Raw genomic sequence first — 26,101 nt, 5'->3', positions numbered from 1 at the left:
AGCTAACTATCAAATAACGATTGGGAGGAAGGGAAATCCATGCCCACAGGGCTATAAGCACGTAACAGGGAATGGCAGGGCAGGGTCGTTGTATTGTGAAAAAGTGAAACACGAGGCGCAAAAGATGGTGTCGTGCGGAGTTGTTGTGAGTTTATTGGTGCTATTGGATGATTATGGCCTATCAATTAGACACACGTGATGTTGTGAGTAAGATAATTTCCCCGAGCGATAGCAATCACATATTACATTAGTTGATCAGTATTCTGAGAAGAGAAAATTCAAGACATCTTGTCCGTTGAGTGGATTGTAAACTGTACTAGCTTGAGCGTGTCAGTTTGGTTGAGCAGCATACATTTACCTTAGCCCTTTCTAAAGTGCCATTCCCGGATTACCGTGGTTTACTGCTACACTCCCTACGATTGTGAGGGATGGAATATTGACCGTAACACACAAAGCGGCACACTTTGACTACAAAAACTACCCCGAAAGTTGTGCTAAATTTGAAAATCGTAAGGGATAGTGTGTTGATTGTTGCTCGGGAAGTTGCAGCTTTTTGTTGGACCTTAGTGCCGTGAAGTTGCCTTGTAACCAGGAACCCTATATTTACACTATCCGGAAGTGTATCACAAACAATCATAAAATGTTAATGGACCGAGTGGGTTAAGCTAACAATAACCTTAAGGGCCAACAGTGCAGACCCTCAGAGCAGCTTCCAGAAGAAGTGGCCAAGCACAGCAAGTATGTCCTTTCCTTGTGTTTAAAGGGAAGCAGCAGGAAGGGAGACGAAAGAATGGCTGACCTTTTGTAATCAGGTGCATACTGGGTTTCGGTTTCGGGTTTACAGTCGATTTAGGTTACAGCTCGAGCAAATGCGAAATGGGAAACAGTTTTTGTCTAAATTTAGTACGACATGCACTGGAAAACCGCAACCAAATGCGAGCTGCTTGCTGCTGCTGTTGGACACTTTCATCCCCTATCCGGTCAGCTCGTTACAAGAAGACTATTGTTGGTTTGGTTTCTTATAAGCTGAGTTGTTTTCATTACCAAACCAAATATGTACAGAAGTTACCTTGGGAAAGTTTGTACCCCTCACATTTATATTTGTCGAATCGAGAAAGTAGGTGGAAGCTGCATCGATGGGAGCATGTCTCCAGCTGGTGGAGTGGAGCTGTGAAATGACTTTTTGTATCTGAATGTAACTTTACCGGAAAGCGATGAGGCTCTTTAGTACCGTCCAATAATAGCTAGGCTCTTGTGTGGCGTTTCTCGTATGTGGCATTGGCGATTGGAAGGTGCAATTTAATTCCGTACCGTTTGAACCCATTTTCTCTGCTCGATGAGTAATGTACGTTTCCTGACGCTGCTGGTGAGAAGCGCCTAATTTAATGCATACAATGTGCATTAGCTCTTACCTCTTCCAGGAGCCAGTGGTCCCTGGTGCCTCACCGCCGTGATGGTTTGTAAAATAAACAAGCTAATTTATTAATTATTAAAACAAACGACGCTGGTGCCATTTGCGACGGTATTTACAGATCGATTTACACTCAGTGGTCGAAAGCCACTAAAGGGAGCTTGAGTTATGGGGCTTTACGTTTTTGCGGAATTAGTTCCCCTCACACATCGGGGTTGAAGTACGGCCCCAATCTATGCTGGCGTGGATTTTGCCGAGGGAGATATATATGCGATTGAAACTAATGAAAATTTATACGCACATTTTCACGAAGAACTAATTTGTGCCCTCCACCCTTTTGTTAGAGCGTGTGTGGATGAGTGAGCACTACGCTGCACTATGGGTTGGGGCTGTGAAAATCACAAAAAAAGCTTATTAGCTCCAGTCCAAGGTGTTATGTTTAAAATCTCATTTTGATTCGACTGATTAGTTCCGGAGAAAAAAAAAACCCAAAACGGAAACTCTTGAACCTATTAACTTTATCATGAATTTATGCTAGAAGACCAAACAGCAATACAATGACCAGCCTTTTATTCTGTACCACTCCATAGTGGCGCACCGGTCGATTAAAGTTTCGTAAATCGCAACGTGTGTGTAAATTGGCGAAAATACAAATGAAACAAAATGCACCGAAAATATGCACCCGAGAGAGCATTACATTCAATTTAATGCCTTGTGCCTTTATTTTATTTTCGGGAGTAGTTTTATATCCTCACCCGGACTGACCGACCAACCGACAGCGAGCGATGTTTGATTTTGAGCTCCCGTCAGTCATTCTGCATCTGGTTCTGCAACACTTTGGTCACGCTTGCGCGTATGTGTGTGTGTGTGTGTGTGTTTGTATGTATGCTTTGGTCGTTTGTTGTGGGTTGTAATCGAGTCATAGCCACCGGTCGCATTTGACGTTTGATAGGAGGCTGCTCGTACGATTGTGTACCAAAGAAGAAGTTTTGCTTGTATTTGAGCACCGGACAAGGCAAATATTCTACCGGGCCACACTCACGCGTGCTATGCAGCGTGAAACATAAATCAAAATTAAAATGTTCATCCAAAATGGACGAAGGGAGAGGGAGAGAGATAGAGAGAGACAGAGGTAAAGAAAAACGCTAACAAAAAAGCTCAGTCGCTTTGAACGTACAATCCTTTGATGTAACACTTTGGCGCCATTGAGCATTGTTTTTCGGACTTTCGGTGGGTGGGTACACCCAAGTGCGCTTTTATTTGCTGCCGCTGCGGCTGCCCCGCACTGGACTTATGCTTTGGCTTCGTTACAGCTTTCGAGTGTTTGTTAGACGGTGGCCAGCTGGGACTAGTTGCTGTTAGTTTTATAAATATTCCATTCAGATGAAGCTTTTTTGTGTTTAAAAAAGCCGTTACGTTTTGTTATGTAGTCGGCCCGATTTCGATTGAAGTCCCGGGTGGGAGATTTGTCCCGTTGCGGGCTGGTGGTTTCCACTGAAATAAAACCGCTTTAAACAATTTGCATCCTGGTGTGATGGCTGACTCGTTTCCAGCAGACATTAGCTTGATTCGCCATTCGGAAAAAGACCATAAACAGTCTTTTACTAACAGATCCTAACGATGCACTCATGCAAAGTTGAAGCGATTGTGTTGAAAGAAGGATAAAAAAATGGTTCATATATATTTCCGAAAAAAAATATTTACAACAGTAACAGCAAATGTGTGGATAGATGGTGGAACATGTGTAAATCTCAACGGCACGAAGCGTGAAGCGTTCTAACGCTGGCCGCCTCTAGACGTGGATGAGGAATTTCTGATGCTGGTGCTCGTCCTCCGGTTTGCGCTTGGGCGTGAAGGGGTTGTGCTCGGGGTCGGCATTCAGATGGTAGTAGCTGGGCGCTTCCTCGCACTTGACATTGTACCACCAGTCGCAGGCGAATTCCTTCTGATTGAACAGCGTGCCGTTGGTGCAGAGGAACGACGCACCCTGGTGGCCCTCGCGCCCATCGTGGCAGGTGTGGTAGGCCTGGCAGCCGGTTTCGACGTTCGCGTACATGCCGGGGATGGCCGGCACGTTGCCACAGTGGAAGCTGGTGTGCGGCACTTCATGGTAGATCGGATAGTCTACACCGGGCACGCCGGGAATTTTGCTAAAGTCCTGCTTGTCTTCCTTCTCGTGGTACGGTGCATGCAGCTCGTCCTTCGGGTTGTACAGCGAGCCGTAGTAGTCCACTTTGACGCACTGTACGGCACAGAGCAGCAGCCCAACGGTGGCAATGGCAGCGAACTTTAGCATCTTGTCGCCGTCGCTATCTGTGTCACCGGAAAGAGAAAGAGGGAGAGGGTCATGGTATGAGATAATGCACAGCACAGGCACATTATGGCATTTGCTCCTGTTGGTCACACGGCTACCGCTTAATAGACTAAATTCAGGCGCAAAAAGAGATGAACGAGCGCACGCTGCAAGTGTGTGAAGGCGACACAAAAAGTGGCCAGCTTGTGACCGAATTTTGAAAGTTCATTCCAGCGTTCACAGCCTCCGTAGAGGGGAACCTGGGAACCCATTCGGAACCGGTTTTCATGCGAATGGTGCTGGTGCTACGAGCGTTGGTTTCCGATATTACGCAATTACCACGCCACCGTCCACGCCACACGGTACACCAACAACACCACCGGAGACCTAAGAGACCAGTTGGAGTTGACCGTGTTTGAGATCGTGTTGTGAAGGCAACACGAAAATCAGATCAATCATCAGGGCAATGCATTCGCATGCGGCTCGGCGGTACCGACCGTTCGGTACGGTACCAAGTTTCGAGGCTGCGTGCGTGCTTTCACGTGCCCCGACACGTGACGGTGGTGAATGAAGAAGGAAAAGGTGGCAAGTAGTTCGCATTTGGCGCAGTTCTCTGTCAAACGATCTCACCACAAGACGCTCAGCGCTGGGGCAGTAGCGTTTCGGTTTTATTGCAGCTTCTAACGCAAAATGTCAAATTATTTACGATCGAGCAGAGTGGAGTGAAGCGAATGCGAGCAGCAGTTGCAGAACGGTACGGACTGGTTCCGGAGAAACTTGGGAATGCCCTTTCGGAAGTAAAGTGCACATCTTCAGCATCTTTTCGCAATCGGGGTTGCATTCTGATGCTTCGGTTGCGGTCGGGCTGGTGTTGGAAATAAAATTTGAATTTATGATGGAGAAGTAAAGTGAATCTTGTTCCACAATTGAACCGACAGCTCTGTCTTGCTGTCCTGTACTGTGCAGTAATGGGCATACAGATTCGGAGCCGGGTTGTGTCGCTGGGATAGTCAAGGGCATCATAAATTATCGTGACCAAAGATTTACTTTTATGATCACATCACAGAACAGTCCCCGGGAACAGTAAGTTCACTGCAAGTGACACATCCGTCAGGCACGTTCAAAAAACGAAGGGTGTGTATGTTACGCACTTGCATTTGACATCACATACGGGAGTACGAATAGTTTTTGCGAGATATTGGCGCACTTTTGGATGCTAAATTGCTGTCCCATCTGCTGATGGTGTTGAACGTTTCAATTCGTTCCTGCTTGGAATTGGAAATGAAACGAATTTGTACAACGAAGCCGTGTGTCTATTATTACCGAACATAAAATCGAATTATTTGCCTTCCAGGCTTTCGTCGTCAAATTCCCACTGTCAGTGATCTAAACATCATTATTACACGCTTAAGCAGTCACACAAGTTTAATCGAATCACTTCACCAAAGTTAAAAGAGTTCTGAACGAAAGTTTATTAACCTGGGGTAGGATCGGGACATCGTCTTTCAGTTGGAGAAATTAATCATATGCATCGTTTGGCATTCGATTAGTTTCCCTTCGCAACGGAATCGAATGGAAGACGAGCAGCAGACCAAATAGCAAGAGTCACAAATTATCAAATTATACATTTGTTTCTAGCTGTGGCTTGGAATGATAGATCTTGGCAAAGATAGGTGAGCTTTTTTTCGCCATCCAAGATTGATGAAGAATAATAAAGCAAAATGGAAGTTTGTCGATACTGGCGAGATATTGGGACGTGAAATTACTTTGGCGTGGCAAGAGTACTCCACTGCTTGACAATTCCGATGCATAACCCGTTTGGTGATACTGATTTATGGATGAGAAATGGAACTTTCCATCAGATCCCGCTTGGCCAAACCGCACGCATGGCGCACCAGAAAGCGTATCAATTTTTGTGTCCTACGCCTGACGAACTGACTGACGACTGGGTGTTTTTGTGATCGCGTGTGTGTGTGTGTGTCTAGAGGTCGTCGGAAGGCGACGACCGTTGCGAACGATCTCACGTACATCATGGCAAACACTCGGTTCCAACCACCGCTACCAGTGCTGCACGGGTGTAATGTGTCCCCAAAGTTCGCCTTAACATCTGGTGGCTGATTCGATGAAGATTCACGGGTAGTCGGTAACAAGAAATCAATTTTTACCGGCATCCTGATCTGATTGGCCCCCGGTGAATTCGATTGGTACGTGGGAAAACTCGATGAAAATCGGAAAAATGCTGCATGTCGTAGGTAGAATGTTTGGCACGAAATATTTATCACTCGAACCATACATCACCGTCATCATTCGTGAATGATGTGCGGAAGGTGTTGAGGACCGGGGCGGGGATGAGATCTCAAGTAACGTGGCTTGTGTTGTCACACTCCATAACACCGGGTGGAGGACGTTATCGGCGTTGAACTTACCCGGTTCGATGAATTCTGCAAAACGAACGAACGAACGAACGAAGCAACACTACTTCTCCCGAAATGGTTTACCGAGGCCGGGAGGTTTTATTTCTAGGGTTCGCACGACCGAGGGCGCAAACCGTTCGGCTGAAGCACTAATATGAAACTGATTAAATTGGGCTCAAATTTGGAGCGACTCAACCCACAGCCCAAGTCTGTCTAAACGTCCCCACCTTGCGTGTGTTCCAAAAGGCGATCGAAGCAACCACCACCACCACCACTACCAGATGTCGTTGGACTCCGTTGCGATCCGTTGGGGTGGGGTCCGTGAGCGGTTATTATGAAAGTAACATTTGCCAAGCGATCGCATGCGTGTGTTGGTGGTCGGCCTAATGTATCAAACTTTATGCTGCTCTCAGACCCACAATTTACGTCGGTAGACCCTGACTGGGGCTAGATGAAAGGCTTGCTACTTGAGTGGCTTGTTTTCAACCGGCAGGTGAACATGTTTCGTCCGCTATGTGTGGAGGAAGGTAACCCAGCCAAAAGGAAAGGGAAAGGAAAAGAGGTTTATGGCAGAGGCCACAGTAACACTACGATGGATGGGTTGGAGAGGAAAAGCGCGCGAAAGAGGCAAATGAAAATCGCATCGCAGCAAAAAACAACTTTGTGCGAAGCCAGGCCAATGATGCTGTATGCAACTTTTGGAATCCGTATTGAAATCGACCACTTTTCCACTTTGTATGAGCATGTTCGTCGTTGAAGCTTCATGCGGCTTGATCAACCACGTGGCGGATAACTTTATCTAGTGTGCTTGTTAGCAAAGGTATCTACAATATTTCGCTCACTCTCTTTCGCTCTTTAATTTTTCTCTCATACTAATTCATTTGAAGAGGAAGTTAAAGCTTTCATGATTTACATATATCTATTCGATCGGATTTTGCAGAGGTATGGATGGAAAAATTTAACAAAATAATTATCACTCTTAGTGGATTTTGTCTTCATACTAACATTAATATGAAGTAAGCATACGTTACTGCCTGTAAGCATAAGCAAATACTCTCTCCCACATAAAAGGGGTTTGATCTGGCATCAGGGTCTAACCTCCACCCCGCTTACCAACACAGCTGTAAGCGAGTGGAAAAGATGGATGAAAAAGTTTTGAAAATTAAATCGCTATGTTGAAAAGTACTCTTTAAAGTTGTTGCAAAGTTCAAACAGTGGCGATACAGTGGCAGGGCCACAGGCCACAGGCCGGTAGCCGTAGCGTTTGTCCGTCCAGCTGTAAGCTGTAGCCTCCGACGAGGTTTCAAACATCGCGCTGTGCGAAACGGTCTGACCAGTTCCTGCCCACCTTTTGCGCTGTAGGATTGTTGCGACGCTTGTTGTACCGGTGCTGTGGTTGATTTGCGTTTTTATGCTGCTTTTGTTTGGGCCGCACAGTATTTGCACAGTTTGTGTGCTCTCTTGTTCGCGTGTGCGTCTGCTTAGAGGCTACCACCGTGCCACCCACGGCACTCTGGATGGATGATCGTCGACGGGCTGGTTGGATTGAAGTAGATTTTCATTGATTGCACATCACAGCACAGACGGGCTCTGTCCAGCATGGAGCGCTGTGTTGAAACGCTACCCGAACGCGATGAAAGAAGCGCGCACTTTGGGTAAAGCGAAACATATGTAAAGTGGACCTGCCTGCCTGCCGTAGGCCGATCGGTATAGAAGTAAAATGTTTCCAATTGCAGACGGACCGATTTCGACGGTGTACGATTGCGTCAGATGATTACGGCTGTAAGTTCTGTCGGTTTGGTGTGGATTGGCTATGGTTTTCAGTTTCGTAGTAGCGCGTTGTGCGAAGCCAAAACCGAGCTGACCTTCTACCAGCGTCAGAGCGAATGATGGTTCCGTTGTGCAGTGCGCGAAAGTAGCGGGAGATAGATCGCGAACCACACCCCCGGGGAGACACGAATTAATTGTACAAAGGATGTTGACCTTCAGCGGCGAGATTCTGGAACCTTACGGAAGGTAGTTTTTTGTAACTTTCACATGATAAGATTGATTCCACAAAGAACTCAATCACAAAAATAGGGAATTGTTCACTGGTTCACCTTCAATCCCAAAACTAGTGCTCGTTGCTACGCATAACGCATAAGAAAGGAAAAGGTGAGATAATTGTTAAAGTTTCACTGAAACCGAAATCGAAAGCAGTTATGGTTGCAGATAAAGAAGATAAAAGGTGTAGGAGAGAAAACAAAGTGGAGCATGCAGTATGATTCCGATAACGGTTACATAGCTCGTAGTGAATGTACTGCATGTGTGCATAGCACTCGAGTTATTGATAGTTTTAGATAGGCAGGTAGACGTCAAGAGCAAGGCTTCAATCAGCGATAATTTGTGAACGGTGGTAGCCTTGGACTTGTAAGCAAATTGTTTGAGAAAATATTTGATAAATGTTGCACAAATAATGAAGAACTATGCTGACAGTTTGACTAGCTTTAGTTAGAGAAAACATTTGAAGTACCTGTTAGTTGTGATAAGACAGACAATGTAGCGCTGCTCTTTAAATTAAGCTGTCTGTAGAATCTGCTCGAGTGTAATATGATTCACCTTGTAATATACTGTCGGACCCAGAGGTTTAGTATTACTCGTGTCGGTTCTTAGTTATAATATTTCTTCTTCTTCTTCTTGGCTTAACGACCTTCCTTGGTCACGCCAGTCATCTAATGGCTTACTAGACTTCTTGATACCACATAATTGGATAGTCAGTCCTAGCTACGGAAAGACGATCCGGATGGGATTTGAACACTGGTCCTTCCGTTTGAATACCCGCACCACATGTATAATATATTTAAAAAAATGTGTCTTTTACTAATTTATTTACTTATTTTATTTATTTATTGTTAAGTATTACGGCACGTCACCGTATTGTCAGCTTTTACTGATTTATTTTGATGAGAAATAACACTGATACTTCAACATTTTATATTAAAATTAGCTTTTTCTATCCATTGGTAAATTAAGAGAAGAGATGACAAAAACTGTTTGTTCTCCCTACTAAGTGCAACTCATGCTATTGTTAAATTCTGCATAGTGAACTAATGACATTTAGCACACTTCGATATGGTATCTTTTATTCAAATATTTGTTCTCCAATTAGAAGCCTTTGCTTGCAGCAGAATTCTTCTAAGGTTGGAGTACTGTGTGCCGTTGTGGTAATTCCCCAACAGATGATCCGAACCACCTAATCTTTGGTGCCTGGTGCGTGCGTGCATAATAGTGTCCAGCATTTTAATCGATGTCAACGGGGTTGCATACGCCTTGACCGTGCTGCTACTCTTGACTGGATTACCGGATATCGCTTAGGAGTGGATCAGAGTGGGCTCGGTGTAGCAGATCTGGTTGTGGAATAGATTTCATCGATGGATCCGTAACAACCGGCTCGGCTCCGTTGATGATCGGCCTCCGTTTCGGACGTTGAATCCGATTGAGAGGATACAGAGCAGTACTACGAGTGGTTGAGTTGAATTGGGCATGTGGGCACTGGATTTCGATGCAGCATACCGATAGGAAGCGCTCGGTGGGCAACACTGCCAATGGCTTCTGGTAAGACGAACCTGTAGCAAAACCGCATCAAAACCCTTACCGGAAGAGTGAGAAAATTGGTTTTGCAAAACTCAATCAAACGGTCTCCATTATTTTGGTTTCCTGATGTCCGTACCGCACCACACACACACACACAGAGAGAGAGAGAACCGGTGAAGTCCGGGCAGGAAGAGTCACCCAAACAGACGTCTGTCGGGGGCATGGCTCTGATATTGAATCAACAGTCCCGGGAATTGGTGTGCCATGGCACACGATGGTACTCACATTTCGGGCATGGTATCAGGGTGTGTTGTTATTTTGTTTCGATTCCGAATACGTGCCCTGTTTGTTGGGGTGTTTGCGTTTCTTGCGACCCCACCCTAATCATCGTATCGGTTGTCATGGTTTTCTAGGGCAGGATGTTTTATTTTTGGCCAATACCCCGAACAGCATTCTGGAAAGGGTGGTTTACACACGGTAAGCTTACAAGGAGAGCAAACAAAAGTAAAAAAAAAAACGCGACAGCAAACTCAAGAAAAAAGGGCAACTCCGACGAATCAGAAGGAGTTGAATTGCTTTTGGATTGGTTTTCGTGAACGAACGAATGCAGCGTCGTAATGGGAAGCTTCTGTCGAAACGAATGCCAATTGAGAAGGAAATTACGCGCGGCATGAATGCTAGACGCTCGGCACACGGGTAATGAAGCTGCATTGTGCCGTGATCGAAAGGATTCGGCTCGTGGACCGATGCGCCGATTGTCATCGTACTCGGGCCAGAGTGATCACGGACCCATCCCGCTGCGTATTGACCACAGCACAACAAACTGATTCAATGATATTAATCACATCTTTACGGTTTGCTGAGAAAGTTAATTTATGATACGAGCACTTACGTATGCTCGTAAGCTTATACTTCCGGTTGCCATATCCGTCCGATGATGATCTCGGACTCGCCGAACCGAACCTGCCTGGAACGGGCCAGGTCTATTTTTGCTCGGTACGCTCGGTACACGTCGTTGGGCAAATTGTTTGCCATTTTATCCAAGCCGGACAACCGGGCGGATGTGTTGAGTATGTGTATGTGTGTGTGTGTACACGGTTTGAGGTTAAGTCCGAGTTGGTCCGCGTAATACAGAGGGGACTGTACGACGATGGGGGGAAGGTTCTGACGCGTCCCCATTTAATCTTATCCTTCCATCATCGTTTACTCTACTTATTTCCGTATCACAAATTAACTTCTCTATTGCTCCTTCTTTACCAGTGGTTTTGTTCTGTGTAGTATGAGCGTGTTGGCAGGAGCGAACTGGTGAAACAATGGGGTGGCTATGGGTCGGTTTCCGGTTGGTACGGCGCGCCACAGACGCAGACCGTTTCAGCCGTGGGCTACGGGTGGTGGCCGGATGGCACAAGTACGGTTCCGTGGGGATCAACGAGGCCCTTTTGTTCTGGAGCACGTTACGTAATTTACGATAAAGCATTTATGGTTGATTGTTGATTTCGACCGACGAAGTGAGCCGCCTTTGTGGACGTAGTGTGTGTACAGAGTGTAAATAAATTGAAAGAACTCTCGCTGGGACTGACTTGAAAAGAAATCCTTTAAAATAGAACCACTAGCAGCTAAGTTGTACGCCTATTTTTGCTGCAGATTGACGTCCTATATTATTCTTTCTTCCCTCGGAACAGCTAGATAGCATTGGTTTTATTAAACTTGAAAATTAACATTTGTTGTCCTACACAACCTATGAAAGGGTCTTGTGCTCAAGCTAAATAGGCTATTGCAATTTGTGGCGCTTAATTTTGAAGATTATATCATTTTTTTGCGCTCCAGAAGGTCCCTCAATTTTTCAGGTCATACCGCTTATTGTATGCAGCGTGAAATTGATCCAAAACTTCCGCATTCTGACGAGAAAAGCAATAATTTCCTTGGCTTGCCGCGGAAAAATCGTGTCCGTCTCGTGCCGAACGGTCATTCTCTGGGCCTGCATGCAAAGTCGAGAATTCGGTAGAGACTATCATGAAGAAGATGACTGACGAAGACCTAACAGCGGAGACGGTCTTTATGCGGTCGCTGAGGTCTTGTCGATGCAGCGCTTTCCATTCAAGCTTTATGTATGAGAAGAGGTTTCTTTGTTTTTGCTTTCTTTTAATGCCAAAGTTTCATTCTGCTCGAGGAAAGGCTATGTAGCGCTTCGTACAGCGCAAAGGAAGTCACTCGGCAGGCGGTCCGTTGCTTACAGGTTTGGAGCGTTTAACCGAAAAATATTGAATTTTAAGATTTTTCTTCGACGTACAGGCGAACGCTATTCGAGGTTTGGTTGGGGAATGATGGCATTTGGAAGCTTCTCCGGAGGGAGGCTATGGGTTGAGGCTCGTTTGCATTCAGCGCCAGCGTCCAACGGATGCAACAACCCAGTTTGCATCCTGTTGACCCAAGCGGGAACGCGGAATTCGGAAAATGGTCGAGATAATACCCCACGTTGAACGGTACATGCATAGGAGGAAGGTACATAAACTGGAGGACGAGTGCACAAATAGCTCCAAAAGCTTGTATTATGCAAATCATGACCTCGGCATAAAGCATAACTTTGAGTTCTGAGGGTGGAAGGAACTTGCGGTATGGAGGGTGGGCGAAGTGTAGAACATAGAGCTGCATTTTCGTTCACATTCATTCAACTATGACGCCATATTGAAGCTGGTTGCACGACTTACATTAACTGAGGATGAAAAGCTCGGGTGGAATTTGTTGGAAAAGTGTTACCTCGTAAAGCCCTACCGTGGCGTGACAGAAGAGATTAAGCTGGACGTCTACAGGTTTACGACTAAAAACGGTGAGGTGGGTGTGTTTGTGTGTGCGTGTGTGATGCTGCCCTTTTTGTGATAATGAGTACGGCAACTCTTTTTTTTCCTTGTTGCCGGAAAAGTGCTACAAACCTCGCCCTTCTCTCTTTTCCTGAAAGAGCATTTTCACTTTAATTACTTATTGATACGGTCGGCAGCTGTGACTGAAAGTGAAGGTTCCACTCGCGATAGCGTTTTAAGTGAACTTTCGATGGTATCAATCCGTTGCAATAAAGCGGAATGTTGTCGTTTGGGCGCTATGTTGTCCAGCGTGCACAAGTTTTGTATCTAGCGCGACCATCGACGGAGAGGTTGGCCATTCGCTTTCCACGACATTCGTTCGTCGAAATCAAATCCTTTCAATGATCGGAAAAGTTTTAATCTCTGTCCCCGCAGTAACGAGCGCAAGAGTCGCCAGTCCTCGGAAGCACGTGCTTCCTAATCGAGGGTTAGATTTAAAAGTTTTTTTTACCGAGAGCATCTCCGAGCGGCACTGGTTCGTGCAGCAAAACATGGTTATAAAAATTGTTTAAAAATTATGCACTCAACGTGCCCGGGATGGCTGATGGTGCTGTGGTGGTCCATTTGCCATTCTTCGATACGGGATGCTGTTTAACGATTTTTCAGTCGTTTCTTTTCTTGAATTGATCTTTGCAAATGCTGTGCCTTCCGTTCCGCCCTATGAAGTTGTATTGTTGCGGTTTCTCTCCCGCTGTACGGCGAAGAGTGGCTTTCGACAGCGTGCCCATGGGAGGAGAGCCAGTTGGGAATTTCTTGCAAATGTGGCCGATCCGCATGACTGACCAGCCACTCTCGCACAGACACAGACGGGCATACGTACATACGTGCTATGCTTCAGCTATCGACAGCTCCACGCAGACATTGCAGTCAAATTTCTTAACTTTTGGCACGCTTCCAAGCGGGAATGGGAATCCATTCCATTTCTTTCACCGGCTCTCGGGCGGTTGGGTTTCGAGGTATCATTATCGTTTGCCGGCTGAGAGGAAACCACCACGTGAGGGTAGAGCATCTTGCTTGATTGTGATGGGGCTCAATGAAGTCCCGATTGTTGGTTGAAGTTCTGCCCCTAAGCTGCTGCACCTTCCGGAAGCTGCTGTGGAAGAGTGGCGCCACTTCCTGGCAAATCGCTCCCGTCCGATGCGTTCGTTTCGAATCCAATGCATTATCCTGAGTGTATCGCTCATCCTCATAATGGGTCGGATGTTTCCTTCCTTCTACACAGGGCACGGCACGGCAAGGCAAGGCAAGGCTGTACCATTTTTATGCACCCCGGGATGATCGGAGGGTAGGGCGGAGCGCAGTACCGGATATGCCAGGGCAAGCGTAAATGTGTAGATACGATAGGCGATGGATGGATGGAGCTAGAGCTTGCGGAAGAACGGACTAGCAGTGCAAACTTTCTGCCACCGAGCATTTGCACAGCAGGGCAAGGTGATCTGGTTTAAGTGAAGAATAATTGTTAAAGGTTCGTATAAAAATGGACGACCGGAAGATGATGTTGATCGTTGAAACTTGGAGATTTGGATGTTGAGAAAGAAATGTGCTTAGATTGATATTGGATTTCGGTCAAGTGCACAGAGCGTATCGAATGGGATAGAGCGCTGGGTCTGGTTTTGGGTATCGTAGAAGTTGTATTTATTTCTTAAATAAGTCTTCGTTTATACTCTAAAAGATTTAAAAATTGTTGTCCAGGTTTTGGTTGTGCCTTATGTGTGTACTACAGTCCCCAGTACACTCCAAACACTACAGATAGAGAGCAGAAAAGAAAGGGTCCCGAAAATCGAATAGAGTACGCTTGTTTTCTAGTTTGCTCCATTGTCATTATTGCAAATGTGCTGAAATTGAATTGCAAGGCGAATGTGTTTCGTTTTATTACAGGATACTGCGGTGCAGAGGATGATGTTAGCTAGCGTCGTCGTCGTTTGGCGAGCGAAGAGCGCTAGTAGAGAAGCCCGATTTTCCAGATTTTCCACGGTGGCCGGCGGACTCGTCGGTACAGTAGCCGGATGGGTTAGATACACTGTTCGTACTGTGCTTCACACCTCCGTTTGGTTGTACAGATTCGTTTCGGGGTGTTCATTTTGGGAGAGAAAGAAAAGAAAAGGCTTCCGCATTGTTTTGCTTCTTTTGATCATAGTTAAGAGCGTCCGGAATGCTTCCGTTCCCCGGGAGCACTTGTTGGAGTAGGAGGGTCACGAATGGCAGGAAGGAAGCAAGAAATTTAATTTTCCAAAAAGCTAAGCAATAAGGAATCAAAATGAGTTGCGAATGAAATTGCGACTGTGTTTGTGCTGGTTTCGAAGCGCTTTTGTAGTTACTAATAATGTAGTACAGTTTCAGAAATATTCACCTAAAATGTGCTTTATTGGGATTTTGTATGTGGAATTTTTGAGTAGTCTAGAAACAAACAAAACCCACATTGATTGGTATCCCAGATTTAACTTCGTTTGTAAATAAAATCGAACTCCAATCGAAACGAATGAAAAGTTAATTTTCGTAGTCGTATTGGTGGTCGACTTGGCACACGGTGGCCTTTTGTCACTTTGACACAGTGCCGAGTGTCTCTTCGGAGAGATTTTAATTGCATTAGTGACAGTTTAGGAGGCCGAGAAGTGGTCAGTGTGACACAGATCGAAACCAACGTTCAATCAAGGGAACGTCAAACACTGAATTTCGTTTTTTAGGGGGAAAGTTTGCTTTCGTAGTGAAACTTCGAAAACTATCGGACAAGCAAACAGATTGAACAATATGAAGGTGTGTTGGAGATTTCAGTTTTTTGCCAGCTCTGCGTGTGTGTGTGTTTTTCTTGTGGTCGTTAGTGGTGGACAACCGATGCTGTCAACTTGAATCATTCACAGAACAGCACCAAACTGCACAGCATGCACGCTCGGGACGTCATGTCAACAAATGCAGTGTGAAATCCATGTGTGTAATTGCCATTAAATTTATCTTCTTAATGACTTTTCGCATCTCGTCGCAGTCGGACGGGCGGATAAGGCCAAAAACAGGACGGAAGACATGTTTGCTTGCCATGTTGGCCCGTAACAGTGGGTGCCTGATGACCAAGCTGTGTGAGGAGTTGCAGGAGCGTTTCGTAACGTTTGAACGTTTAGGCAAATATCGTAGTCAAGGCACGATTCTCGTCTTAAGTGAGAAAATAGTCTTTTAATACAACGGCCCCAGCGCTGGTCTCTTGCATCGTTTCGGGGCGATAAGAATGGAAGGATTGTGAGCGGGTGGCTATGTTATCCCATAATCCGCTGGCCCATCGTTGGCACGCTGGCCAGCTGCATGCTGCTTCTTCGGGGGAAAACGGGTCAGTTTCTTACCTTTGCGCCCTTCCCTACTAAATGCCTTCCGGTTCTTTCCGGTCGACGATCGTTCGGTTCGGTTGTTGGCGAAACGGAAAAACACTCACACTCATAAACTTATTTAGACTGTCATAAAGCGAGCTATATTTCATTTTTTACGACCAACCCACGAAACCCTACGGGCCACACGTCGGGTGGGGTTGGTTTTCGTTAACTCCCCAAAAACCTTCCCTCCAAAAACCGTTTGGTTGCCGGCCGGACTCTGCCGGACTCGGACACTTTCCGGACAAGGTTGAACGTTCCAGGGAAGTAATGTTGCGGATCGTTTCTTTCAACACTTTCAGTCCATTGCTTAACGCGTTACAGCATTGAGGCAGGTTTCTGGGTGGTTGGAGCACGGGTTGTCTTGCATCGGCAGGATTAGTAGGGTTGTAGAGTACGGTCGGAATGTGTGTATGTGTGTGTGTGTGTGTGTGTGGCACTTGCGTAACCGGTAGCTGGTGTCATCTTGAGATAGGATTTAGCGCCGGATAAGAAGTTCGATTTAATAGAAATAAAAGCTCGTCCAGCTTTATTGTTTTTCCTTCTGTGTATGAGCAGGATAGAGTGAGAGTTTCCTTAGGAACGGTTTTACTTGGGGAGGTCGAATTTCGGACAGCCGCTTATGGGGCGTATGTTAAAAGGAAAGGAAAACACACGTACGAGGAAATTAGATTTCCAGTGAAATAAAACCAAATGATTCCATAAAACGGTGAGAGTACCAACATTTTTTTGTGTGTGCATTGCTTCAAGCGAATAAAGCTCACAGTAGATTCGTTCTGGAATGGAGGTCTTTATGCAGTTCTGTAGCTTCTCGACCAGTTTCAATTGGTTAAAAAATGTGGCCCGTTTTCTCGCTGTGTGCGTAAGAGTGGCGTAAAAGAAGACAAAAAAGCTCAGTAAAAAGAATACAGCCGGCAAGGAAAGTTCTTCTTTCTTTTGTGCCAGAAGCACTGACAGGGGTAGTCCTAGGGATTCTTCGGGCTCGGTTGGTAGGAATTACCGGGAAATTGTTTATGACTTTTCCTCGTGCAGTGGGAAAATAGGCACATGATTATGTTAAAAGCTCGATACATTCGGAAGGATTTTCCACCCATCCCCCCCCCCTCTCACCGCCCCCCTTCCCCAAACTTTCAGAGCGGTATTTTATATCATCTCCAGTTGGGTGTTGTGTAAAAGGTACCCTGGCGCAGATTAAGCTATAAAGCAGATGTGATTGTTTCGGATTGCGAGTGGATTTAGGGCTTATCCTCACACCATCTCGCTGACGTTTGAAGGCAGTTGACATTTAAGCGTTTTAAGAAAGCCCATTTCGCCGCGGTTCGTGAGTTTAGGGTTTGGTGTGTGCCAATGCAACCTGAGGAATGTGTGTTGCTTGGCAGCGTGGTACACGCGTTCAATGCTTGAGAAAAAAAAGCCAAGCAATAACTGAGGAAAAAGGGCACATTTTCTGCTTGTAGCTGAGATTTGTATTGTTTTTTTTTGCGTTCGCCCGGTCTTTTACTTAAGTGAGCTGCCGTAGTTAAGCCACATTTTATGACACATCTTAAACTCGGGAAGCGTTGAATAAAACAGTCGAGGAAAATGGAAGAAGAATGAGCATTTTCCTGTGGTCGCTAAGGTCCTGTGGCAAACACCCCTTCGCTTCAAGAAAATTATGCTCAATCAAGTAAAGAATGCGGATGCGGAGTGTGATTCAAGAAATGCTAGAAGAAGACAGTGTAGTTCCAGCGATGGTGGCTTTAAAGGGGGCGGAAATCATTTATGGCTGTCGAGATGATTGAATCTGATGTGCGAATGTGACGCGAATGCGTTATAAAATTTTCATATTCCTCTTCCATATTCCGTTGGTAGCGAACGTGCAGGAAAAAAAAAGACAATGGATTACATGGGAAACCTTCCGTCTGTGTTAAATCTGTTCTTGGCTGATTGAAATCGCGCACAAGTGCCACACGAATGGGAGGTGAGCGGATCGTATTATGATGCTGAAAGAAAGACGATCGGTAGAAAAGGATTAGAATCAGAAAAAAGGGTACCAGTTAGTCCCGGTGTCTGTGAGTCGATGTCTGTGACCTGGATGAAAGAGGAAAAATAATTTGATGAGTTCGCTTGTCGCCTTGTTTGCTCGGTAAGGTTTGCTTGTGGATTAAATGTCTGCCTTAGGTTTGGAAGTCGATAGGTGAGGAAGCATTAAGAAACTCATTTACGAAATGGCCATGTAATATCTGAGAGAGTGCTAATCGTTTCTATCTAACGTATATTCCGACAAAAGTGCATAATTTCTTAAAAGCATTTTATTGCGAGCTCGTGTGTGTGTGTGTGTTGTGTGCAGGCAATGTACATGAATGATATTGTTTCCAAATAATTTTCCGATCTTTCCACGAATTTCAACGCACAACATTGGGTGGAAAATGTTGTCCCATATCAAGTTTCATCCGAAACACGATAGCGTGCCAAAATCGCCCTCCCCAGATTGCACACGTGCCCGGGCTAACTTGAAGCTTTGACGTATGACGTTACAACATCGTTCGCGCCAGGAACGTATAAGCTGAGAAATTCTGTTCGTGTCATTACGTTCCGTTCTGTTTTGCGCGGGTGGTGGGAAAATTCTAGCTTTCCCGGAAAAAGATCTTCTCGTCTCTCACTGGCTGGTCTCTCACTACCGTCGCGACTGGCGGGTTTTGGTTGGTATTATTTATTCATAAAACTCATCATCGTCTGGGAGGGAACCATCCCGGCGTTTCCGGGGTGCTACACAAGCATTGCACATGCATCTAGAGGAGTGAAAACTGTCACATGAAAAGCGATGGAAAACCCGGATGTTGAACGCTTAGTGTGCTGCTGGGACGCGTTGCGGGATGGAATAGCAATGGTTGGTGCGGTCGGTTCCACACGTTCCAACGTTCTGGGCCAACTAGTTGACAATCGCTTAGCAGACGCAGTGAGAAAGAAGGCGACAGATAGATGGGGAATAGAAAGTCGGCAAACTACTACCAACCACCCAGCCTTAGCGGAAGAAGCAAAATATGGCCACCCGGTGCTTAAGCCCAAGCCCAAGCTCCCATCTGTCTGCCAATCTGAAGTATTTCTCATAATGCATTAAAGGCATTTCGGTTTCGTTTTGCAGTTCGTATTTTTATCCTCGAAACTGTTGGTGTGTCTGTTGTCGTTCTTTTTTTTTTCTCTGGATTTGGTCTCGTTTGTTATGATTCTGGGCTTTGTGGTTTGGCCCGACAGAAGCCAGAAGAGAGTAGACAGAAGCCTCCGGTGGCTGTCGCCATTTTCCGCCGCTATTCTCGCATAGATCTAGGGATTTTGTCGGATTTTATTTATATATTTTCTTCATCTTATTTGTCATTGTTCTTTTGCGGTGGCGGATGGTGGGCTGCGCCTTGTCTAGGTCTCTCGCCAACCTAACTAGTTCTGGTGGTTGTTTGGATGTAATCCGATTTGGGATCATTTTGCTGTGTTGTTGTTCGCGGTACGTTGTTGTTTGGGGCCCGTTTTTGTTTTGTTGTACTTTGTTTTCCACGGTGCACATCGTTCATAGATCGAGGAATAGTTCGTGTGCTTCAGGGGTTGGAGTTTTCCGTTCCGTGTTCGCTCGAAGCACTGCAACAGTGGATGGGATTCCGATGACGAATGCTAATTTTGTAGCTGCCTAAAGTATGGGTGCATTTGTTGCAACAACCGGCTAGGAATTGGATGGGTTTGGTTGTGTATGCATGTTTGAGATAATTGGCAATTTGTTGGAGTGACGGGCAACCAAATTAATGCTGGTTGGTAGAATATGCATGTGAAGATGAAAGTAATGCGAATGTAATTTCTGGTTTATTGTTTGAACTTTAGCAGCACCACCAACAGAACAGACACGTTTAGATAAAATTGTTGAGGAAAGTGGGAAGAAATGGAGCGACTAGTTAAGTGTAGGAGCGACTAAAATGTAAGAGTAAGGCAATTCAAATTAAATTTACATTTTCGAAACACTTTCGTCAATGCAAATGGATTTAAATTCATTAGGCTTTTGCCCGAAATTGCATAATTTGTTTCAAACCTCAACACAACTGCTCTCGGACCGGTAGAGAAGCTTTTCTCGGTTTGCCGTGGAATCTGCTTAGATATTCCTCGTTCAATTACGCAGTTACGGTAGTGTTCTAATGTCCAAGCAATAATTAATCTGAATAACCATAATTTATGGCTACATTCATTCTTCGAACTCGACAATTTACCCCGTAACGAGTCGGCTTCCTACTCCAAAGGTATGTATCTAGCTGCTGTTGCGGGACCGTTGCAATGCCGTACACTTGGAGCTACTTATGCATTTCGATCAATTAGTACTGCCTATTTGCTATGCACAATAGCCAAAAGAAAGTCCAGGGAGCACCGTCTGTGCCGCATGCTCTGCCCTCGAACAAACAATGAACAACAACTCGGGGCCAAAACACTGAACACAAGCGCTGAGAAGTTTTGTGGTCAGCAGGTTTGAGGTTATGGCAACATCTTCCTCTGCGGGCCGCTTTTACGCTTTGTGGTGTCCAAGGCCCGCGGCCTGAGTTTGCCGAGGTCGACGACTAATTATAAAGGGGTAGCAAATGAATCTGTTCCTTCGTCCATGTCCTTTGCTGGTGGGGTTCTGAAGGAACATGCTTCCTCCACAGTCAGTGCCACACCCGGAGAACACCCGTAGAACTGTTATGGTCGAGCCCTCGGTTAAGTTTTGCAGCGTGCAAAACTGTACAACAACTACTCAGCAACAAATTAACAAACAAACCGAAACTTTTCGCCAAGATTTTCTTCTTCGGCAAGACCATGTGCCGAAGCCGTTTCCCCGTCAGTTTGCTCCCGGGACGATCGGACGGTGGCTGCGAAACAAGGCTTTTCAATCCCTTTTCCGCAAATAAAGAGCGAAGCCTTGTCGTTGCGGGTTGGTGGATATTTTCGGAAGTTGGCTTCGGCATTCGGTAGAAAGCACAACGCACGCATTGGAGAATGGTTTTCCATTGAGTAAACAGGGAAGATTTCTTGGCATTGCAGATCCGCGCAGGTGAAAGCGTCAGGGCGTAGGCAAAACAGGGATAAGGCCACAAACTTGTTTATAGGTTCCACAAAGACCCGCTCACTTCGTTTCAACTGAAAAATCTGGGAACAATAAAAGTTCTTGCAGGGACGCTGGCAGACGAACCGAAATCCAAGAACTCTGGACCGTCTCTGAGGCAGAAGGACCGAAACGGAGCACACACTAAGCGAAACTTTAAACAGTTCGCTTCTTCTACCGGGGCCAACCAGCCAGCCAGCCAGCCAAGCACCGTAACCAAATGATCAGGGTTGAAACGGATGGCGTAAATCCTTTAGCTAAGAATAACCCGACAACGATGCGGAGAGCTCGCTCAACTTTTAATGTACTCCGCTAAGAAAATACCGTGGCCAGGTGCAGCGTGCAGAGGACAGACGACAAACGGTCGCATACGCATATGCAGCAAAAAGAAAAGCGAACAAAGAACGGGATAAAACTTTCCGTTACCCAAAGTAGTTCCAACCCTTGGACTTGACTGAGTGTGGCTGCTTTAGCAACGGGGCAAGAGCTGTTAAGAGTTGCTTGAGACTCAGGTGAGCTTCGCCGTTGTTTCTCGAATCTTCATAGCGATACTTGAAAAAGATTCTTCTTTATTATTTGCAACGGATTAGTGGTGAGCAATGATGTACCTTGGAGAGGGCAAGCCAACAACGACGGCTGATTGTTTTGTTGTTAATAACACAAAGCGTATCATAATGACAGTTACAAAAAAACAAAACAAAAAAAATCACTGTTGTCTCTGGCGGTGATGTATAATGGGAACAGGAGGTTTGAGTCTGTCATCGACGGCTCTGTGATATGGGCCCTTATTAAAACGAGATCAAAGGCAAATACACAGCAGCTGCTTCTAGTGTGATCGATTTGCAATAATGGCTTACTGTGACACGAGCAGAATGAGGCGGGTTTTTTTTTATTAGCTACTGCCCGAAGGCCTTCACTGGTTTTAATAATAATGTTAGCCTACGTTCCATTGATATGCCCCCGGGGGAGTTCGTGCAGATATGCAACCGACCAGTGTTTCGTTATGTGTGCGTGCGTGGGATCATTGTTTCAATCAATGTATGAAAGCGTCACTGCTAGGGCTGTTCGATGATGCGTCAGCATTTGATCGAATTGATGCAGCTCAACCTGAAGGCTACTGTAGTTGAAGCAGTGCTAGTGCACTGCGTTTTTTCCTTTGCCGGAGAGCACATGGATCGTGTTCGGTTGTGCATTTTTCGGTGAGGCAGATTTGAAGGCGGTATTGGATACAATTTTTAGTTTTATTTCGTAGGGTGTCTGTTTGTTTGGCAGAGTCGTTGGAGCACGTTATTAAACAAGAACATCAATATGAAACAAACGCGCCAACATTCCCTACGGGGCTTTAGTGGGTTCGTTTATTGGTTCGTTTTTAAATTGAGCTTTTTTTTTAATTTAGCAAATCCACCGTCCCCGGGAATGCTGGTGGATTGTTTGCGCGGGGGAGCTGCGAGGAAAAATCCACGCAGCAAGTACTGGTTCACGGGCGTATATTTGTCGTCTTTTTTTTTTTTGGTAATTGGTTTTTAGTTCTCGTTTATGCGTTTGATGATCGTGTGATGATGAAACGATTTTAGAGTTAGGGGGCACAGTTTTTGGGTTAGCGCGTATAATATTGTTTTTTGTTTTGCTTGACAGTGTTAAATTTCCAACAATGGCGTTCGGCGTGGTGCCACGCTGAAGTGCAAGAGTTTGTTTGTTTTACTTGCGGATGAGCAGCAGCGTGCGCCAAAGATTGTTGAAGGATAACACAGGAGCAAACTGTTGAAACTGAATGTAAAAACACCGGGGATAGCGCGTGAAAGGATTTAACGGAATGTGCAATTGTTTTAAAATTTGCATATCATCTCGATCTGGCAGGAAGGAGGAAGTTTATTTTCGGTTTGTCTTCGTACTGCGTTAAATAACAAAAACTCGATTAGTGGAGCGTTTTCCGGAACAAACCGGCATTTCGGTCGTGCAACAAACTGTTCGATTGCATTGCGCTGCATTGATTATAAATTGATGCTTTCTTCGCCCGAGAAGTGGCCGTAAGCTGGGACTTCATTAGAAGTTTGCGGTGGGAACAGAGTTTTCGTCGGAGAATCATTTAGTTGAAGCTATCAGAAAGTTTTACGTGACCAAAATCAATTTATTCTCCACACAAGCGCACACAACACCACTGCAAAGGGATTGTTTTGCTGCGAGATGCTCTGGTTCACAGGCATAAAAGGATACCTGGCTTTATGGTTATGGCTTTATCCCGTGCCTGTGCACGGGATAAAGCCATAACCTTTCAACATTGTTTTGGTGGTGGTGGTGGACATTTTTTGTTCCGCCATGTTTCCTCATATAGTTTGGTTGATTTTTTTTTCTGAATACTTATTTGCGTAGGGAATGCGCTTCTTTCGACAAAAAAAGAAAGGAAATGGAGAAAAAACCGATCAAAATTGAGAATGCTACAAAAAACATGCAAAATGGTGGCGTAGAGGCTGGTTGTCACCTGGAGAAAACATGACCCTCGCACACATTTTCTCCTCCAGACGCGCCCCGTTCTTGTACGCTGGAGTTCTTTTAGAAGTCGAACGGAATTTTAATTGCAAATTTAATTTTGACCTCACCTCGTGGGTCGTGTACAGCAGGGCCAGAGTTCGTGGAAATGGAAGGTTATTCTACAGGCTGCAAAAATCTGTGGACAATGCCACGCCACTCGTCCAGCAAGGGATGCGAGATTTGCTTTAGCCCGTTGTGCCTTAAAAATGGCTTTATTATTTGTGTATGTGTGTGTGTGTGAGGGCTGCAGAGTGCTTCAGAAATGGTGTTCGTTTATCCACTAGCATGGGCGTTGTATGTTTGCTAGTCTAGTTAATATTTTTTTGTCCATCTCCCTCCCAACCAATGGCTAAATGAAAATACGTTTGCAAAATTAGCATTTCTAGCGAATGGAGAAGCTGTCTTTTACGTTCATTTCACACTTCTTTGCATGGGGACGCCTTCAGGGCACAGCATTCACATTACTGAGATGCTCATTTTCCGTCTGTCAGGTCTTTTCAATGTATTTTTTCTTCTTGCTATCCGACGGGGCGACACACGGACCAAAGCGGTGACCAAAATTAGCTTTCGTTCTAATGAAGATTTTCCCGATTTTGTACTTTGTTTGCCTCTGCGCTAGTCTCCTCCCGTCCCTTCCGGTTTCAGGCGTGTTTGTTTGCTGTGTTGCCGTGTATCGTAGCGATGAGTTCCGAAGAATTGGATCGAACCGAATGAACTGCTAAGTGCGACAACTTTGATAAGCATAAAGACGGGCGTCGCGGCAAGCACGTGCCAAACCGAGGGGACAATGTAAAGGCCGCGAAATGAAAATGACCTGCTGCTGGTGCTGCTGCTAAGAATAAAGTACACGACACGGGTAAAGTAACGGAGATTTGTGCCGTCTTTGTGCCTGTCGCTTAATTAATTATCGGTCTTTGGTGCTCGTTTCGCTTTGATAAGCGTAGTGATTAGTTTCGGTTTAGAATGGGCAGTCCGAGCCTGCAAGGTGAGAAGGTGATTATTAAAGGTAAGCTAGTCGGGGGAGATGATGTTGTAGCAAATTGTTTTCTAATGAACATTTGCCACAAAATTTATGGCAAGCTGCATGACCTGCGGGAAAACATATTGGCTTTCCAATCACTAAGTAAAAGCTTTTGATGAGCTTAGAATTAAAATAAAATTCCCAAAAAGCGTTTATGGCTATAAAGAATTTATCTGGAATCGATATTTCATTTCTGGCCGAATACGAAGTAAATCGTCTCCCGTGATGGTGCAGTTTCCCTAGGGGGGATTATTTTGCTTTTTTTTTTGCTTAACGGGAAAAACGGAATGGTTTTGTGATTTTTCGGGTCCTAACATCCAACATCGATCGATGAATAATGGAGTTTGCCGTTGGCGCCACTAGCGGTAAAAAGTTTTCCGGTTCTAGCAAAAGCGATCGATACACATTCCACAAACCGATCGGTTCCGGATGTCTCTTCCATGAACGGTGGATGGGATTATTCAACCGAAGATGCTGCTGTTACAAAAGGCTAAACACCTACCTGAAACCGTACACCGAAACATCGTTGCCAACCAGGAACCTCAACCACGATGGTTGTGGGTTGGGGTTTTCGAAAGATGATGGCCTTTTAGCTGCCGAGATTCGATTTTCGTTCCCTGAGCTGAGGATCGTTCGAGGGTAAAGACCGTGAGGGTGGTTCTTATAGTGGTGGTAAAATATTCAAATTGAAATGCATAAAAATTGAAATAAATAGTGTTTGTACGGGGGTTGGCAACGACCAGCACATTCCTGTTGGTGGCCAATGCCTAACGGCTACGCAGGATGGTCCCTGGTCCAGGAATGCAGGCGGGATGGATGGCTGGAAGTGTTGCGTTCGGTGTGTAAGTTTGTGTATTATGGATATTGAAAAGTGTTCCCACAGGAATGGTCGTAGCGGTTGGGCGAAATTTTGGCCCCAGTAGCCCAAGTCCGTCTTGGGAATGGGTGTGCAAAAGGTGTCTCGATTCTTTTGCCTGTGTACCTCCATTATCGTAGCAAACTGGTTCTGGGCCGGTGTCCCTGACGAATGGGACGATTTCAGTGGAGTGTTTGGGAAGCAGGTGAGCAGAAAATGGATCATAACTATCTTCCGGATGAAAGGATGAGCAGGAAAGCACATCCTGTCTGTGCGCTGCCTGACAAGACAAGCGTGCTGCAACGGGTTTGCTCTTTCGGAACCCAGGTTCCGTGAAACTTTCGCTGGTTTGTGGTTCCGTCCGTCGATGGTTTTAGTGTGTTTGTATGCTAAATACTGTCGATTTTATGATGTACCTTTATTGTGTAGCTGGTAGCTGTTGTGATAGAGCAGCTCACCGTTAGCTAACTTTCCCATTTTCACGAAGAATCAAACACTCCGCCTAGGGTACGTTGACGCCTTCCTGGAATATCACGACATTCCTGGCAAACTATTATCACCACCTCGGCTAACCTTGCCAGACAAGAAGTTGCCCGAAGTTCGTAGGAAGTTTGGCTACGGCTTTTCTCCGGTTTCGCGTACAACTGAAGCTGCCCACGGCAGTGGAATAAAATGTGGGCCTTTTATGTAGATTTTATTGC

The 26,101-nt window shown here is 45.5% G+C and overlaps 2 protein-coding genes and 1 long non-coding RNA gene across 3 annotated transcripts in view; all 3 read right to left on the bottom strand.

Moving 5' to 3' along the window:
• Positions 1-26,101, bottom strand: part of LOC126559895 (uncharacterized) — a 258,820-nt gene that overhangs the window by 103,753 nt on the left and 128,966 nt on the right. The gene's annotated exons all lie outside the window — the stretch shown is intronic.
• LOC126559073 (ras-related protein Rab-8A) overlaps positions 1-26,101 on the bottom strand; it is a 176,513-nt gene that overhangs the window by 88,043 nt on the left and 62,369 nt on the right. The window lies entirely within an intron of this gene.
• Positions 3,065-6,157, bottom strand: LOC126559250 (uncharacterized). The gene is made up of 2 exons (XM_050215380.1): positions 6,131-6,157; positions 3,065-3,724 (listed from the first exon to the last, which is right to left on the bottom strand). The coding sequence occupies exon 2, from the start codon at positions 3,705-3,707 to the stop codon at positions 3,204-3,206; it is 504 nt and encodes a 167-aa protein (XP_050071337.1). The 5' UTR covers positions 3,708-3,724; positions 6,131-6,157; the 3' UTR covers positions 3,065-3,203.

Source organism: Anopheles maculipalpis, chromosome 2RL, assembly GCF_943734695.1.
Source record: "Anopheles maculipalpis chromosome 2RL, idAnoMacuDA_375_x, whole genome shotgun sequence".
NCBI classification, from domain to species: Eukaryota; Metazoa; Arthropoda; class Insecta; order Diptera; family Culicidae; genus Anopheles; species Anopheles maculipalpis.
This window is presented reverse-complemented; position numbering and strand designations above follow the sequence as displayed.

What these genes read in the sequence shown, in the direction of transcription:
- LOC126559250 (XM_050215380.1), bottom strand. Translation starts at nt 3,707, where the DNA reads ATGCTAAAGTTCGCTGCCATTGCCACCGTTGGGCTGCTGCTCTGTGCC.